The sequence below is a fragment of the Poecilia latipinna genome, unplaced genomic scaffold (genome assembly GCF_001443285.1).
Source record: "Poecilia latipinna isolate Pla-1442-1.1 unplaced genomic scaffold, P_latipinna-1.0 Scaffold2433, whole genome shotgun sequence".
Lineage (NCBI taxonomy): Eukaryota > Metazoa > Chordata > Actinopteri > Cyprinodontiformes > Poeciliidae > Poecilia > Poecilia latipinna.
Window position 1 is genome coordinate 122,542 of NW_015115049.1, and position 16,987 is coordinate 139,528.

Consider the following 16,987-nt stretch of genomic DNA (forward strand, 5'->3'; position numbering starts at 1 on the left):
AAAAAAAAAAAAAAAAAAAAAAAAAAAAAAAAAAAAAAAAAAAAAAAAAAAGAAAGAAGAGGTGAAACGACGGAGAAGCCACTTTTGGAAGGAAGGAGTTCAAACGCTGCTCTCATTCGTCTCGATGCGGCGGGGGGAGAACATGAAAGCGCGCCATTTCCCCCTGAGGGGGGAATCTGTGACGCTCTGAAGTGTTGGGCTTTTCTTTCCTCTGTCAGAAATGTTTAAAGAAACAAAAAAAAATAAATAAACACCCTCTGGAAACTACATGTTTGCTCACAGCGTATCGACGTCCTTCCATTATTTATTCTGCTTTTCTTTATTTCCAGAGCGTTCAGCCGGACTCCTCCTCGCCTCGACACGTACGTAGTTATTTCTCATTTGTTTTACGCTGCATAAAACTTCCAAAAGTTCATCTTGAACCTGTTCACATAAAGTGACGTCTGTGTTTAAGGTAGAAATTCTGTCTGGATTGATCATTTTTATAACCTCTACTTATTTAGTGGGAGTTTTTTTTTTTTTTTTTTGGCTTATGGAAAATGATGCTGCTTTTCCTCTGTGAGTTCCCGCCGCCTCCCTCCCTTTGCGTCAGTAGGGCTGCTCTGAAACGGCGTCTTTTATTAATGCAGCTCTTACTCAGCTGCAGGCGCAAAGCTTTAAATAGCTGCTGAGAGTTTAGGCCACGGCTCTCTCTCTCTCTCTCTCTCTCTCTCTCTCTCTCTCTCTCTCGCTCTTTGTCTGCATCTCACTTTCTCTCTGCCGCTACCCGCCGGTGTTGTCCCCGTTTCCGCTCCGTGAGCTGACGTTCGGGACTTTGGATCGTCTCCTCTCATTACGTAAAAAAAAAAAAAACATTTTTTTTCAAAAATCAAAGTCTGTGGTGTGTGAAAAGCACGGCAGGTCACTTGCCTCCAGCGGAAACTGGCACGAGAATGACCTTTGTCCCTTGGAACAGATCTAATGTGACCCTGATCACATTTTCCTTTAGAATAATTGAACTGCAGTGAGAAATGACTATTACTTCTAGTATGCCTTTATAAATACATATTGAACTTTTTATATATGTGTATAATAGAGTTGGTAATATTAACGCACAATATTAATCAAACTACTTATTTTGACCTAAAACATTCGGTTAAAGAGACCAATTGACTCGTTTTATTTGTTGTTTCTGTTTGGTTTACTCTGAATGTTTAAAATGTTTCCCAGATGTTCAATAGACTTTAAAGTTTATTGATCTTTGAAAATGTGTGCGTTACTTGAAAATGGTCTCAAAACAACAATATTATCGTTTATCGCAATATGTTCTGGAACAATTTATTGTCCAGAAATGTTTGTCGCCTAGCTCTTTGTAACTTTGTAAGTATCCAGTATGAACACATAATGTTTACATTTAGATATGACACAAAAAGGAAGTTGTGAGTGTTTTGAAGCAATCTGATTGGCTGACTGCGCAAAGCTACAACTAAAAGCGTTTATGTTTGCGCTACACTGCCCCCTACTTGTTTAGCCGTTTATAGCAGCTGCTCGGTGCGGATTTACGTGGATGAAAACCTTTTTTTCTGAATCTGATCCCGTGCGCACTGTATTATTATTTTTCTGAACGACGTGGCGAAGGTATCCGTTCTCGTAAACACCCGGCTGCGTCAGGACGGCGCCTGAGTCCGTGATCGTTCATTCCCCTTGTGCCTGCAGGGTCACAACCGCATCATAGCGTACAGCCGGCCGGTCTACTTCTGCCTTTGCTGCGGCCTCATTTGGCTGCTGCACTACGGCAGTCTGAGGATCACCTCGTCCCGCTTCACGCTGTACGGAGTGGCGCTCACCAGCTCGCTGCTGCTGGCGTCGGCCAGAGACCTCGTCATTGGTGGGTGCACTTCCTGCTAGATGTTTTGCATATTTTATTGGTCTAAAATAAGTTTTAAAAAAAAATTAAATCATGTCAAAAAAATCTGCTGCCTTGCGAGTCCAGATGCAGAAAGCACTGAAAGTCACTTTGTGTGTGTGTGTGTGTGTGTGTGTGTGTGTGTGTGTGTGTGTGTGTTCCTGCAGTCTTCACTCTGTGTTTCCCCATCGTGTTCTTCGTGGGGCTGCTGCCACAAGTCAACACGTTCGTCATGTACCTCTTCGAGCAGCTGGACGTCCATGTGTTCGGGGGCAACGGTGAGTGGCTGTGACCTCGGCGGGATGACGCGACACACACTCACACACTTTGTTGCTCCAAACTCACTGTACCGCAGGGAGGCTTATAGCGGCGTTCTTCCTGGCCTGGTTCCTGTCAGAGTCGTCTCGTTGCTGCTGTTTTATTTTCTCTCTCTCTCTCTCTGCAGCCTGCACGAGTCTCCTGTCGGCTCTGTACAGCACGCTGCGCAGCGTCGTCACCGTCGCCTTGCTCTACGGCTTCTGCTACGGCGCGCTCAAGGTAAGAGCTGACCAAGACGTAAAGGTGGATTGTTGCAGAAACATGCCAGCCGATTCCCTTGTCGGTGGGCCAGCTTGTCATCTGTTTGTTTGGTCTTTGGAGCCGTAAAGTGACATAAAAGCAAAGCTTTCGTCATCATTTTAGGAGACCTGGGAGCCGCACCACATCCCCGTGTTGTTCTCTGTGTTCTGCGGCCTCCTGGTGGCAGTGTCGTACCACCTGAGCCGGCAAAGCAGTGACCCCTCTGTGCTCATGTAAGACTCAGCTTTTTTTTTTTTTTTTTTTTCCCGTGGCTGCAAAATATTAGCGTTCAGTTTTTAGATACTTGCTTTAAAACATCTGGTTTCTCTAACCATCAGCTGGGTTTTGAAACACTACAAATCACTGCTCTCCTTCTGCAGAGCTGAGTTGTAGGTCACTGGCATTATTTTATCAGGTCAAGGAATCAGAATTTAATAATTTAAGTGTTTTCTTAGCCTCTGCAGTGACTTTTACAGTGATGTAGAAGTGAGACTGTATCCGCTGCTGCAGCGCCCCCATCTGGCTTTTATTCCTACACATCGCCATGCTGTCCTTACTTTTTCTATTCATAAACAAATTTATTTCTACCCATGTGTTTAGCTTTTGCTTATCACAAGTTAAATATTTCCAGCGCATTTCGAAGACGGATGATCATGAAAATACTGAAGTATAATTCAGCAGATTAATCATATATTAGGAACGCAGTAATATTAATTAATTAGATTTTAACTTGTTCAAAAATGTTATACTTTTACATATAAATGAATTGTGCCCGGGAAGTTACAAGAAGAACATTTTTTCTCCTCTTGCTTCGCAGCTCACTGATACAGTCCAAGATTTTGCCCAATCTGAAAGACAAGAACCCAGAGGACCCCCTGTCTGAGGTGCAGGACCCTCTGCCCGACAAGCTGAGGGCCTCGGTGGTGAGTCTGGCGTCCTGAGCCCTCTGAGCTCTGGCTAGGCGTAGACCAGCTACATGACATTTTGTTAAATACCGATTCCTCATCTCATGCCTGATGTTTCTTTTCAAATGTGTAGAATGAGCGCCTGCAGTCGGACCTGATTGTCTGTGTGGTCATTGCTGTCCTTTACTTTGCCATACATGTCAGCACAGTGTTCATAGCACTCCAGGTACAGTAAAAACGTTAGCTCTGAAAACTAAAGTCAATTATTTATTTTTGGAGTTAAGCTCGCAACATGGCCGCAGACTTTTTCAAAGTCTCGCGCGGTTATTAGGCTTCCATTTGTCCGAGGAGCATCCATGAACGAAACCTTTGACCCCCCCCTTCCCCCGCCCTCCCCCGTTTCTGCTCGTGTGTTCGGATTGAGAAGACGTAACCGTTAGGTTTAATGACGGCCTGGTTCTCTCCTCAGCCCTTCCTCAGTTACGTCCTGTACGCTCTGCTGGGGACGGTGGGACTCCTCACCCACTACCTGCTCCCACAAGTTCGCAAGCAGCTGCCCTGGTACTGCTTCTCTCACCCACTGCTCAAAACAAAGGAGTACTACCAGTTCGAGGTCAGAGGTAAGCAAACGGCGCTCCCTAAAACTTTGACCCCTTTTATTTATTTATTCATTTATTTATTTATTTATTTATTTATTTATTTTGCATTTTTCAAATTACAACCACATATTTCACAGAACGATGTGTTTCTGTTCATGGAAGAAATAAGAAAAAACAAAGAGAGTAGATCAATTTTTTCTTATTAAGATGTCACGTTTTTTCCTTATTTTTGTTATTTCCATCTATACTCTTTGCCTGTTTTATGTTTAAAGACCCATTAATATACAGCTCTAGAAAATGTAACCCTGTTGAAAACCTCCTGGTTTTCCCACCAAATGATTCCTGAGATAAAACATCAGTTTTGTTATTTCTAGATGAACATGAACTTGTTTCCTTTGCACGATTAAAAAAGCACTGCATGTTTTTCGTTATTTTGACCATTTCTCATTTTCTGCAAATAGAAACTACATTTTTGCTTCGGATTTCGGAGACATGTGGTTCATAGAATAAAAGAATAGTGTTCATTTTACTCAAACATGTACCTATAAAGAGTAAAATCAGACAAACTGATCATTTTAAGTGATCTCTTAATGTTTTTTTCCAGAGCTGTAGATTGATGTTTAGTTGCTTATTCAATAGTGAATCGACTTTTGAAGGAAGAGGCGGACTGTCCAGGACGCTTTTCTTCAAACTTCTCCATTTCATTCAAAACTTTTATGTCGGCATGTGACATGTTGACTTCAAGCTGTAAAATGAATGAAATAAGCGAATAAAAATGTGAAAATTTCACCTTTTTTCAAAATGATTTACAGATAAGAAATGAACAAGTGGCGCGCATTTGTGTTCACCCCTGTTTATTCTGACACCCCTAATTAAAATCCTTACTCGACCAGCTGCTGTCAAGTCACTTAACTTGTAAATAAACTGGCAGCAGCCAAAGCAGGACGGCTCTAAGAGATCAACAGTATAAAACACTTCCACTGTATCGCTGCGTGCCATTTTGAAAACGGGTGCACCGACTGCAGTTTTCTGTCCGATCACCTATTTCTTTTTTTTTTTTTTTTTCCGAAAAGCCTGACCTGCCGGTTCCGGTTTTGGCCGCCTCCTGCTGACCTTTGAACTCTGAGCCTTTTGTCTCCTCTCAGATGCGGCTCACGTCATGTGGTTTGAAAAGCTTCACGTGTGGCTGCTGTTTGTCGAGAAGAACGTCCTCTACCCGCTCGTCATCCTCAACGAGCTGAGCGGCAGCGCCAGGGAACTCGCCAGTCCAAAGAAACTCGACACAGAGTCAGTCGTCTGCATTTTTATGTATTATTCATGAGCTTCTACTTCCATTTTGTGTGTCTGCGACCAAATTTATTACTGGATATCCGACGTCCGGCTTTAATTTAGACACATTTATTGGAAACCCTAGTAATATGTGACAAAAAAAATTTTTGAAAAAATATTTTATTGCTGTGGTATTAAATCACAAAAAAAATAAAACTTTTAATTGAATTAAATTATGAAAGCAAGAAGGTCACAGATTATGTCAAAAAAATTTATTTGATTGGTTTTTTTTTTGTTTTCTATTTGTTTGTCTTGTCAAATACAGCCTGTTTCCTGAAACCTCACAGAAAAGTTGTTTCTCATACACGTCCAAAAAACTACGCCACATGACACACATGCCTTATATTCCGCCACGTCTATAGATTTGACACAACTGTGAGTTTTGTTGGGGTTTTTTGCGCTTGCTGTGCTGCCAGGGTCGGCGCTCTGATGATCACAGTGGCCGGCCTGAAGCTGCTCCGCTCCTGCTACAGCAGCCCCACCTACCAGTACGTCACCATCCTCTTCACCGTCCTGTTCTTCACCTTCGACTACCGCCACCTGTCCGAGACGCTGCTGCTGGACCTCTTCCTCATGTCCATCGTTTTCAGCAAGGTGAGCGGCAGCAAATCCAAATCGAAGCTCACATCGACTTTGGAGGTGTTTCGTTTGGGACCGTGTCGGTGGACAGAACGTGTTTTTTTTTCCCCCCTCTCTGTCGATACAGTTGTGGGAGCTTTTCTACAAGCTGCACTTTGTTTACACCTACATCGCTCCGTGGCAAATCACCTGGGGCTCAGCCTTCCACGCCTTCGCTCAGCCCTTCGCCGTGCCTCGTATCCTTCGGCGCTGCACTCAGCTGTTTGACACGTTCGGTTTCAGTAGTCATTTCTATAAGCGCATCGTCATCACGCCGCCTTGACTTGAGCTCGTCCAGATTCCGCCATGCTGTTTGTCCAGGCTGTGGTGTCTGCCGTCTTCTCCACACCCCTCAACCCTTTCCTGGGCAGTGCCATCTTCATCACCTCCTATGTTCGGCCTGTGAAGTTCTGGGAGCGGGACTACAAGTAGGCAATGCTGCCGTGAGACGGCACTTGTTTATTCCTGTCTACGCGTTTCTAAGATGGTTGATTTTTTACTTTTTTATTTTGTGCAGCACCAAGAGAGTGGATCACTCGAACACTCGACTAGCCTCTCAGCTCGACAGAAATCCAGGTGAGACGTCGTTTCACGTTGATCTGTTGCCAGAAATCTTGACAGAGACAAACAACCATGAAGCTTAAAGTATTTCTCAAACAGCGAACTTTGGATATATATGTTTTTACCTTCCTCACCAGTCTGTGCATTTTTGCAACAATTAAAATTTGTTTTAGATATCGGCATGAAAATTTTCCCCCAAAGTATGAATTACATAATTGGCTCAAAGTAATAAAACTGTTCTGACGTTTCCCAATGTGTGAGATTACGCTGCATTACTAAAAGCTAGATATGTTATGGAGGGGCAGTATTATGTAAAACTGACTGTTTTGAGCTTTGCATCAAGTTATAATGAGAAATCCTTTAATTTCCTGTGACAACCACTCAGCTGTGCAAAACGCCTGGAGCGAGAGCCGCCTTCGAGACGCAGCTCCTCCTTGGAGCTGCAGCTTCCAAGCTGCTGCCTCACACAGTATCCCTCCTCCGTCAGTCCCCACTCGGCTCCTTCAGACTAGCCAACAGCAATTAGCAAACACCTGGTGGAGCTGAGCATCTGCTGAGCTCATGAAAGGAGCTGCTTGTCAGTGAAACACTCATATAAACGTTGTTAAAGGGTTAATGCCTCTTTTGCACATCTTTACCATGTTTGCTGAGAAACGTCGCAGCCTCCAAGATGCGACGTTTGAATCTCGACTTCCTTTCGCCTTTTCTCAGGCTCGGACGACAACAACTTGAACTCGATCTTCTACGAGCATCTGACTCGCTCCCTGCAGCACAGCCTGTGCGGAGACCTCCTGCTGGGCCGCTGGGGGAACTTCAGCACCGGGGATTGCTTCATCCTGGCGTCGGACTACCTGAACGCCTTGGTGCACCTCATCGAGATCGGCAACGGCCTGGTCACCTTCCAGCTCCGGGGCCTGGAGTTCAGAGGTGAGGCCGGAGATTTGGTGGTGGCGTTGTGGCCTTTAAAACGATGTCGGTTTTCTAAATAATCTGACAATCTGACAGATTAAGCAAGACTAGGGTGGTTAAATGAAAAAAAATCAGCTGAATGTGCTGATTTTTTTCTTCTTATCAAATGAATCGATTAATCGTCAGAATAATCGATTACTAAAATAACGGTTGAGTCCTTTCTTTGACTTTGGGATGAATCTGCTGGGACATTCACTCCTGGGGAAAATTAGCAGATGCACCGAGTATTTTTGTTTACTAGCTCTTCTGTTGTTGTTGTTGTTGTTTTCTCTCCTTTCTAAGATTTTGAAAAATAAATTACATGTGAACAATTACTCAGCAAGTTTAGATCCAAATGAGCTAAAAAGTAAAAATAAATAAAGGATTTTACTACCTCGGTTTAACGCTTTATTGCAGTGGAAAACACACCTAGCTGCTGTTTACCAGCGTGACTCTGAGTCATTTAGCTGGAGGGTTTGTGCTACATAGCGGACCTGATGAAACGGGAGCGGTGTCAGCAGCATGTGACGCTGTCAACCTTTTGCAGACACGAGCATCACCAGCTTGTCAGCATCTTTATCTGTGACAACTTTTTGTATTTCAAAGCATGATTATGGTGAAATGGTGTGGAAAAAGTTGCTTAGCTAGTAGTCTGTACAATAGAAAATGAATTAGCTCCTTTTCTTAGTAAAACCAGACTTTAAGTGGGTTTTATCGTCTTAAACGCTTGAAAATCTCCCCTTATTTATGGACAGTACAAGTTAAAATCATGATTCTCCTCATTTTGAGGTTTTTTGATTATTTCTGATTTGTTTTTTTAGGTACTTACTGCCAGCAGAGGGAAGTGGAGGCCATCACTGAGGGAGTGGAGGAAGACGAGGGCTGCTGCTGCTGCGAGCCGGGCCACCTCCCTCACATCCTGTCCTTCAACGCTGCCTTCGGTCAGCGCTGGCTGGCCTGGGAGGTTCTGGTCACCAAATATGTTCTGGAGGGCTACAGCATCACCGACAACAGCGCCGCCTCCATGCTGCAGGTGTTCGACCTGCGGCGCATCCTCACCACTTACTATGTCAAGGTTGGTTTTCTCATTTGTGTTTTGTTTTTTTTGTTTGTTTTTTTGGTGTGTGTGTGTTTTGGTTTTTTTTTTTTTTTTTTTTCATTTTCGGACATTTTGGACACCCGTACGTCGCTGCGTGCGTTCTGATCAAAACAGCGTGGCACTATTATATAAAACATGCTGTCTTCTTTTGCATGTTTCTGTCACAGGTCTTAATTTTAATTCGTAATGTTCTTAAAAATCCCTTAAAATGTCTTACTTTTTTTTTTGCCTTAAATATGGTAAGTGAGGTCTTAAATTTTGTCCTAGCAGCACTATTTAATTTTGAATATGTAGGTTTTTACAATTTTTTCTTGTGGAACTTTTCTGTCAGGCAAAACTTAGAGTCACGCAGTTCTGTGACTCACGGCGGTTCAGGCTACAGCTAACTAGCTATTAATATATCCTAGCTAAAAGCTAGCTAGCTAACGTTTTTGCGACTCAGTGTAAATCTATTGCCAGTTGGCTGGGCAACATTCGTGTTCGCCAGTCGCTCACTTCTGTTGCTAAGCTAAACGATGCTACGTGCATTCTGATCACAAAAGCTTGACGCTATAAAGTATTTGATCTTCTTTTGTACATTTCTGTCGTGCTCCAGGTCTTAAATCCCATTCTTTCTGGAAAAACATCTGAGATTTAAGTTGGCGGCGCCACAGATTGAAGACACTGTGATGATTCAGTTGATTGTCTGAATGTTGAGAACAGTTCTGAACTTGTCGCTCTCTGGGCTCAGGGCATCATCTACTATGTGATCGCCTCACCCAAGCTGGAGGAGTGGCTGTCTAACGAGACCATGAAAGAGGGCCTGCGAGGATGTGGCGAGAGGAACTACGTGGACCTGGACCCCACCTTCAATCCAAACATCGACGAGGACTACGACCACCGGCTGGCAGGCATCTCCAGAGACAGTTTCTGTGGCGTCTACCTGGGATGGATCCAGTACTGTAACTCTCAAAGGGCTAAGGTATGCCTCAAGAAATACATCTGATCAGGTTAAAATCTTTTCTGCATATGATTTATGTTTTTTTTTGTTTTGTTTTTTTTGCACAGTTTGGTTTGTGTTGAAGCTGTTTGCGGGGAATGCTTTGTTGCTTAACACACCTGCTCTGATCCAGTTGTAAACATTTTAGATTTGATCAGACGTTAAAACAACAGCTGACTCCAGCTGCTATGAAGCCTAACAGGACTTTCCTGTTTCTGCTTCGTCCTGCAGCCGCTCAACAGCGACAAAGACTCGCCTCTCGTGCTGCTCTGCTTCGGCCTGTGCGTCCTGGGAAGGAGAGCGCTGGGAACGGCAGCGCATCACATGTCCAGGTTATCTAGTCATCTTTATTATGCCAAGTGAATGATTTGCAACGCCTGCGCAACATGCTGTGTGTTTTAAAAGCTAAACAGCAGCGGGAGGGGGATTTCTTGTCCTCGTGACTTTTTTACATTTTGTCACAAACTTTTAAAGTATCGAGTTGTGTGTGATTTGATTTTACTGTAGTTGTAGCTGTTCTGCAGTTACGGGGAGATAACTATTTTACAAACGGAAAAATTCTAATATTTTTTCATTTGTATTCAGAAAAATGTGGAACAGTTTGATCGGTATGAATGCTTTACTTAATTAAAAAAATCACATTAAATTCATCTGGTTATTGAAAACAGCAGTGGTCTATTACCTTCCATCCCAGTAAAATACACCAACTTTGTATTCTGAACATGGCAAAATGTGAAAAAGTTTGATTGGTGTGATTATTTTTGCTACACACTGTGAACACTAGACGGATAGTAGCATTTAAAACTTCCATCTCTTCTTTCTGATTTCCCTCTCAGCAATCTGGAGTCTTTCCTTTACGGGCTGCATGCATTATTTAAAGGAGACTTCCGCATCTCTTCCGTGCGAGACGAGTGGATCTTCGCAGACATGGAACTGCTCAGGAAAGTTGTGGTGCCTGGAATCCGAATGTCTCTTAAATTACACCAGGTGAGCGAGGCTGTAACATGGTTGACGCTCATATTTAAAGAGTCTTAAATTCATGTGTCTAAAATTAAGGCCTTAAAATGTCTTGCGTTCATTAAAAAAAGTAAGTTAGTCTTAAATGTTGTCATGGCAGGGCTATTTAATCTTGCATTTTTTATGTTGTTTTTTTTGTTTTTTCATTCTGTTCTGTGACTCCAGGTGGTTCAGGCTACTAGCTGCTAACTAGCTGCTAATATAAGCTTGCTAGCTAACTAGTGTATACCCTCAAGTTGAAGGAAAATATTTATCAATAACCTAAAACAGTTTCTAGCTAGCTATCCAACAAGAGTATCAGCCAGCACTTGCTAGCAACCCTAATATGTACCCTAATACATCCAGTTATTGACAAATATTTTCCTTCAACTTGAGGGTATATACCAGATAGCTAGTAGGGTAGCTAGCAAGGACTAGCTGATATCCTTGCGAGCTAACCAGCTAGCTAGAAATGGTATTAGGTTACTGATAAATATTTTCCTTAAACTTGAGGGTATATACTAGATAGCTAAGAAGAGTATATTTGAGTAGCTAGCGAAGGCTAGCTGACACCCTTGGTAGCTAGCTAGTAAGGGTTATCAGATAAAATATTTTCCTTTAACTTGAGAGTTATGTGATATTTTGTCTTGGTCTATCACATATAGCCCTAATAAAATATACAACGTTTGTATTCAGAAAAATGTGAAAAAGTGTGATTGGTATGAATACTTTTGCAACGCATGAGCGCTAAGACCGTCCTCCTGACTCCTCCTGGTTGCTTCTGACCAAGCGGTGTATTTGTGTAGTTAGCACTGGGAGCACTGGGAGAAGGCAGAGGAGCTTGATCTTTTCACAGATTAACTGTTTCATGCCCTACTGTGTAACTTTTTTTGTAAAAGTTACACAGTCCAGCTGTAAGGCTCACGCTGAGACGCCGTCTCATCATCTGCTGGTGCGTTTCTCCTTCAGGACCACTTCACGTCCCCCGACGAGTACGACGAGCCGGCTATCCTCTACGAGGCCATCTCGTCGCACCAGCAGAACCTGGTCATCGCTCACGAGGGCGACCCGGCCTGGAGGAGCGCCGTGCTGTCCAACGCCCCGTCGCTCCTCGCCCTGCGCCACGTGCTGGACGAAGGCACCAACGAGTACAAGATCATCATGCTCAATCGCCGGTTCCTCAGCTTCCGCGTCATCAAGGTGGCACCAGTTCAAACCGGATTTGGCGACCCGCTGTTGTGTGACACGCTGATTTAACAAGAATCTCTCCTGCTTTTGCGGGACAGGTGAACAAGGAATGCGTCCGAGGCCTCTGGGCCGGGCAGCAGCAGGAGCTGGTGTTCCTGAGAAACAGAAATCCTGAGCGAGGGAGCATCCAGAACGCCAAGCAGGCCCTGCGGAACATGATCAACTCGTCCTGCGACCAGCCCATCGGGTATCCCATCTACGTGTCTCCGCTGACCACCTCCTACTGCAACACACACCCGCAGCTCGGACACATCCTGGGAGGGCCCATCAGCATCGCCAACATTCGCAACTTTGTCGTCAGCACCTGGCACAGGTTCGGGACGCTTATGGAAACGCACTTCCAACATCAGCGCAACGTTACAGATGTGCTAGTCGTGTTTGTGTGTTAAATATGTCGGGTAAAAATGAGACAAAAAACCTTTTTTATTGCAGGTTAAGAAAAGGTTGTGGCGCCGGCTGTAACAGCGGAGGGAATATCGAGGATTCGGACGCAGGCGGGTTGTCGTGCGGCAGCGGGAACGGGATGGGAGGAGATTCTCACCAGAGCTCAGTGTCACACGGTGGAACCACCGGACCCGCTCCCCCTCACTCTTACCAGCCCCATTCTCTAGGTGAGGCGACTATTTTAAGATGTTTTGCCAAATGAAAGTCCACTGAAAGTCCACTGTTTATAGTGTGACTCAATTAAAAAAAACACTTTATTAATTCTAAAGAGAAATGAAATGTTGTTGTAAATCATATGATCCAAGTGTCTTCAAAGAGTTGCTGTGATTATGTGGGCAGGAAGGATCTCCAGTAGCAGTCAGTTTAGCAATGAATCTGAGGAGGCCTCTGACTGAAGACTGTTACTGTATAAATGCCTTATATGTTAACAGCTCAGTATCTGGGCAATGTTCCACAGCAGCATTTCCTTAATGACTCCTGCTTTTGAGATACGGTTGTTAGTAAAAAAGAAAGAAAGAAAAAACACCTGGTTGCTATTTAAAAAATCTTAAAAAATAAAATACATTTAAAAAATGTGCTTTCAGTTTGACAATTTTGGCCCTCTGGGCAAAAGGTTTGAGCATCCCTGACAAATGCTTAAATTGCAGCTTTTGTTACATTTTCAGAACCAATCTGTTTGAAAAACCTGTTCCCCTCCTCGCCTGCGGTGGCGCTGCACCAAGAACTACTGAAGGAAATGACAAAAACTGCAGAAGAAGACACTGAGCGCAACTTCCTTCTTCAGGAAATGTAAACAAAAATAGAGTGGCATCAGATTTTAGCATTCATATGATTTCTCTTTTGTCTTTGGTAAAAAAATAACAACATTCCATTTCTTCCTGTGGTGCATTGTTTCGGTTTTACTTACCCAGAATGCCCTGCGCTACAGTTTGCTTTTTTTGGTCCGTGTCAGAGTTTGTTGCGCGTTCACACCTCCCCAAACAAACCGGACTTTTCAAGACAAACAAACTAGAGTTTTGATTTATTGCGGGCCAAACAGGTCTGGTGTCAGTGAGTCTATAAACTGCTCCATTGTAGCTCCATCTGAATGTTTCAGGTTCTCCTGCTGGAAGCTGAACCTTCACCTGAGTTACCACAGGCCTCTTGGCTGCTTCACTAATTAATGCTCTCAGTCTGACATTTTAAATGTAAGGCTATGCTCTGATAGGGCTGCTGGGTAATATTCTCTCTAATCTCAGATGATGGATTGAGCAGACAGACCTAACCACGTTCTGCGTTCCTTAGTCTTCACGACGCGTTTTCCTTAATGTTCTCCAAGATCTTCCCAGAACAGCTTTTCTGTTTCTGAGATTAAATAACACCGCCGACGAATTCACGGCTTTTCGCACGTCTGAAAAACAAAACCTTTGGACCTGTTTTGTACCTCCGTGCCCAGGCACCAGCCAGAGCTCCCAGTCGGTCCAGTCCGGTCTGGTTCGTCAGTCCCCGGCCCGCGCCTCCATGGCCAGCCAGTCCTCGTCCTACCGCTACAGCAGCAGCCGTCATTCGTCGCTGCGCACCTCCACCACGGGCCTGGAGCCCTGCCGCCGTTCCTCCACCAGCCAGCTGTCCCTGCGCACGCTGCCCACCTCGCTGCAGCTGCGGCTGGGCTCCACGTCCGACCCCGCCGGCCCGTCCTCCTCCCTCTCCAGCCACAGCATCCCGCCCTGCAAGCGTCACACCCTGGTGGGCCTGCTGGGAAACGACGGCGTGTGCAGCGCCGTGACGGACCCGCTCAGCCAGCTCCACAACCATCACCACTACCCACAGCAGCACAACCCCACCGTCTCCACAGTACGGAGGGACGACATCTCGTACAGAGTGCAGGTTTGAGACTTTAAAAAAAAAAAATTTAAAGATGACGTGTTATGCAAAATACACTCTTTTGTCCGTTTGGGTCTCCAGTGCTTGTAAAAACCCACCGAGCCATTTTTTTGGTAATACGCTAATGTTTTTTGGTCTCTGGAAAAGGAGCTGTTCAAAAACCTCCAGAAAGTAACATCACAAATCAGCAGGCACTGCCCGTTACCTAGCAACCCCAGCAGAGCTTCAGCATGTTTGGTCAGCGGGTTTTATCATTGCAAATGACTGCAGAAAAAGACAAGAAACAACTTGCTACATTCTTGTTGGTTGTGCAGGAGGCTCCACTTCTGCTTTTCAAAGATGCACGGTTGTACAATTGCTGTTTACAGCCGTTTTCGTGTGCGAGTGTAGACGTTGAGTTGGGGGCCATGGCCAGCAACAGATTATTTGGATTTGAAGTGACACAAGGCCCTAAAACATTCTGAAAGCTCAAAACAGACGGAACTGAGCAGACTAGAGTCTCATTATCTAAAAAGGGTTTTCTACAAAATATGTAATGAACATGTTTTGGATAGCCCACAGACTTAAACTGTTCAAGGAAGCATGATAGGTCACCTTTAAATATAAGAAATTGTAGCATTATGCTTGTCAGATTCGTGTGTTTGTGAATTTATCAGCCTTGATTTAAGTCTCTGTGTTTTTGTTTTAGATTGTGGACGTGACTCAGGTGTTGGAGAACATCAACCTGCCGAAGCGGAAGGAGCTGCTGTGGCCCGACGAGGCGATGAGACTGAGGGCAGGACGGACCTGCTGGAGGGACTGGAGCCCCGTTGAGGGCATGGAAGGTCATGTAAGTCGGCCGTGAACGTTAATTTGGTCAGCTACAAAATCTGGATTTTCCCCGTTAGAATTAGGGGTGGGCGATATGGACTTTAAGTTTTATCACGATATTTTTTGATAACGATAAAAATGACGATAAGAATATTTATTACTTCTTTTTTAGGTAACTGTAGGGCTGTGACTGCATGGAGTGTGTTATTTTGACTTTATCGTCATTTGACTTTTTCTTGTAGTATTATGAAGTTATTATCGCATAATAGCAACTTTTTTTCATTATAAACAAAATATTCTGACTTTTTACTCGCATTATTACAACTTCACTCGGGCAGTATTGTGTCTTATCATAACACTATGACATTTTTTTCTCATGTTATTACAACTTTATTCTAAAATATTATGACTCTTTGTTCTTGTATTATGACTTTATTGCGACTTTTTTTTCTCGTAGTAATTTTTTTTTCTTAGCCAGGCTCTAATACTCTGTCGTACATAAGAGGCAAGATTTTATTTTTTTCTTTCTTTTGTTGTTCATTACTTTTAAGTTGACTAAAGTCGCCTAATTACATTAGTAGCCGCCCAGGGTTAAAAAAAACAAACTCCCATTTCCTCTCCATACTTGCCTCATAAATTTGATTGGCTGCTTCTCTCCTGTGTCGCCCCCTGCAGGTGATTCACCGGTGGTTGCCTTGTAGCCGAGACCCAGCCAGTCGCTCCCACATCAACAAGACCATCCTGCTGGTACAGGTGGAAGATAAGCTAGTGCCCATCATTGACACTGGGGTCATCGAGTTGGGTGCCGAGGTTTGAGACTATCCAGCCAAGCACACACAGCCGCACACAATGACCAGGTTGCTTGTGTGGAGACGCCCAGGCCTCCTCCCACCCTGCACCCTCCACGCCCCCCCCCCCGGCTTTTCAGCAGGAGGCCAGATCCTGCAGACAATGGGGGAATGGGAGCTTCCCCCCTCGCTCCCGTTCCTCAGCGCCGAGGGGGAAAGGAAGCCAGGGAAACGTGCAAACACGGGCAGAGTCTCCATTCGTCGTACACGCTTTGCCGCATCCACAGTATCTGCCTTGCGTTGCATCTCAGAAATGCTGCATGACGGTAAACAACGCTTACGTTAAGTTATTCTTTGCTGCTGGTGATTTCATTTCTATGCATCACATCTACAGTTTTCTTAGATTTTTTTATTATTATTATTATTACAAAGCGTGAGACCAGAGGAGGTTTTTTTTGTTTGTTTGTTTTTTTGCCAAATAATTCTGATTTGCTATGGTTTTATACAAGTGAAAGCTTTCTCTCACTTTATTATTATTATTTTTTGCCTGCCAAGACTACAGAGGAAGTTATCATGCAGAACGGAGACAAGTGGGTCCCCAACCAATTCTGCTTGATTGTTGTCATTCCTTTTTGTGGATTAGTTAGATTTTTTTTTTTTTTTTTTTTTCAAGATTAAGCTGGGCAAAGGATTAAACAACTTGCATTACTTTTTCTTTTTTTTTTTCTTTTTGTTTTTTACAGTGATGCACTACAATCTTTAGATCACGTTTTATTTATTACAGACTCTGAATGGCCATGGTTACCGATGCCTTGGGGAATGACAAAAATGCAATCATTATTCTGTTTTCGGACATTTTTGTTTCGACTTTTTCAGTTTGATAAACTTGAAAATTACTTTTTACTGTATATGAATTTATCTATACATATATATATTTACACAAATATATATATATATATATAATGTCTATATCTAAAAGATTTTGTTTTCGATATTTATTACTGTGAACATAGTATTTTTTTTCTTTTCCTTTTGGGACAAAGCTTAATGTATTAAGGACCATCAATTGAAAACAAGATGCCGCTTTTTTTTTTTTTTTTTTTTGATGGACTGTTTCACTATTTAACTTGATTCTTTTCTATATGGAGAAATAAAAAGTTTGATTTATTGTTCTTTATTGCACCTCCTCATTTTGTGTTTTCTGTTGATTCAGTGGCTGACATTTCAGAAGAGTTTTAACTTCCACATTTCAAACTACGCTGACTTTGTTCTCGTTTATGTGGATTTTATCTGATCTGATCCAAAACAGAGCAGCGTGTGATATCGAAATATTTGGGGGGTTTTCTACACCGTTTCA

At 43.5% G+C, this 16,987-nt stretch overlaps 1 protein-coding gene across 3 annotated transcripts in view; it reads left to right on the plus strand.

Annotated features, from left to right (window-relative positions):
- pcnx1 (pecanex 1) overlaps positions 1-16,323 on the plus strand; it is a 42,791-nt gene extending 26,468 nt beyond the window's left edge. For 2 of the 3 annotated variants that reach the window (XM_015019427.1, XM_015019429.1), the window contains exons 13-36: positions 330-362; positions 1,696-1,867; positions 2,053-2,163; positions 2,331-2,422; positions 2,567-2,676; positions 3,261-3,366; positions 3,482-3,574; positions 3,818-3,968; positions 5,093-5,234; positions 5,693-5,870; positions 5,983-6,091; positions 6,193-6,322; positions 6,412-6,470; positions 7,167-7,382; positions 8,225-8,478; positions 9,233-9,463; positions 9,713-9,813; positions 10,318-10,468; positions 11,447-11,677; positions 11,764-12,038; positions 12,158-12,336; positions 13,605-14,035; positions 14,721-14,861; positions 15,518-16,323. In XM_015019427.1, coding sequence (XP_014874913.1) covers positions 330-362; positions 1,696-1,867; positions 2,053-2,163; positions 2,331-2,422; positions 2,567-2,676; positions 3,261-3,366; positions 3,482-3,574; positions 3,818-3,968; positions 5,093-5,234; positions 5,693-5,870; positions 5,983-6,091; positions 6,193-6,322; positions 6,412-6,470; positions 7,167-7,382; positions 8,225-8,478; positions 9,233-9,463; positions 9,713-9,813; positions 10,318-10,468; positions 11,447-11,677; positions 11,764-12,038; positions 12,158-12,336; positions 13,605-14,035; positions 14,721-14,861; positions 15,518-15,658 — 3,837 coding nt within the window. In that variant the 3' untranslated portion in view covers positions 15,659-16,323. The remainder of the gene's footprint in view (positions 1-329; positions 363-1,695; positions 1,868-2,052; positions 2,164-2,330; positions 2,423-2,566; positions 2,677-3,260; positions 3,367-3,481; positions 3,575-3,817; positions 3,969-5,092; positions 5,235-5,692; positions 5,871-5,982; positions 6,092-6,192; positions 6,323-6,411; positions 6,471-7,166; positions 7,383-8,224; positions 8,479-9,232; positions 9,464-9,712; positions 9,814-10,317; positions 10,469-11,446; positions 11,678-11,763; positions 12,039-12,157; positions 12,337-13,604; positions 14,036-14,720; positions 14,862-15,517) is intronic. The other variant, XM_015019428.1, reaches the window with a different exon arrangement.
- The last annotated feature ends 664 nt before the right edge of the window (positions 16,324-16,987 follow it).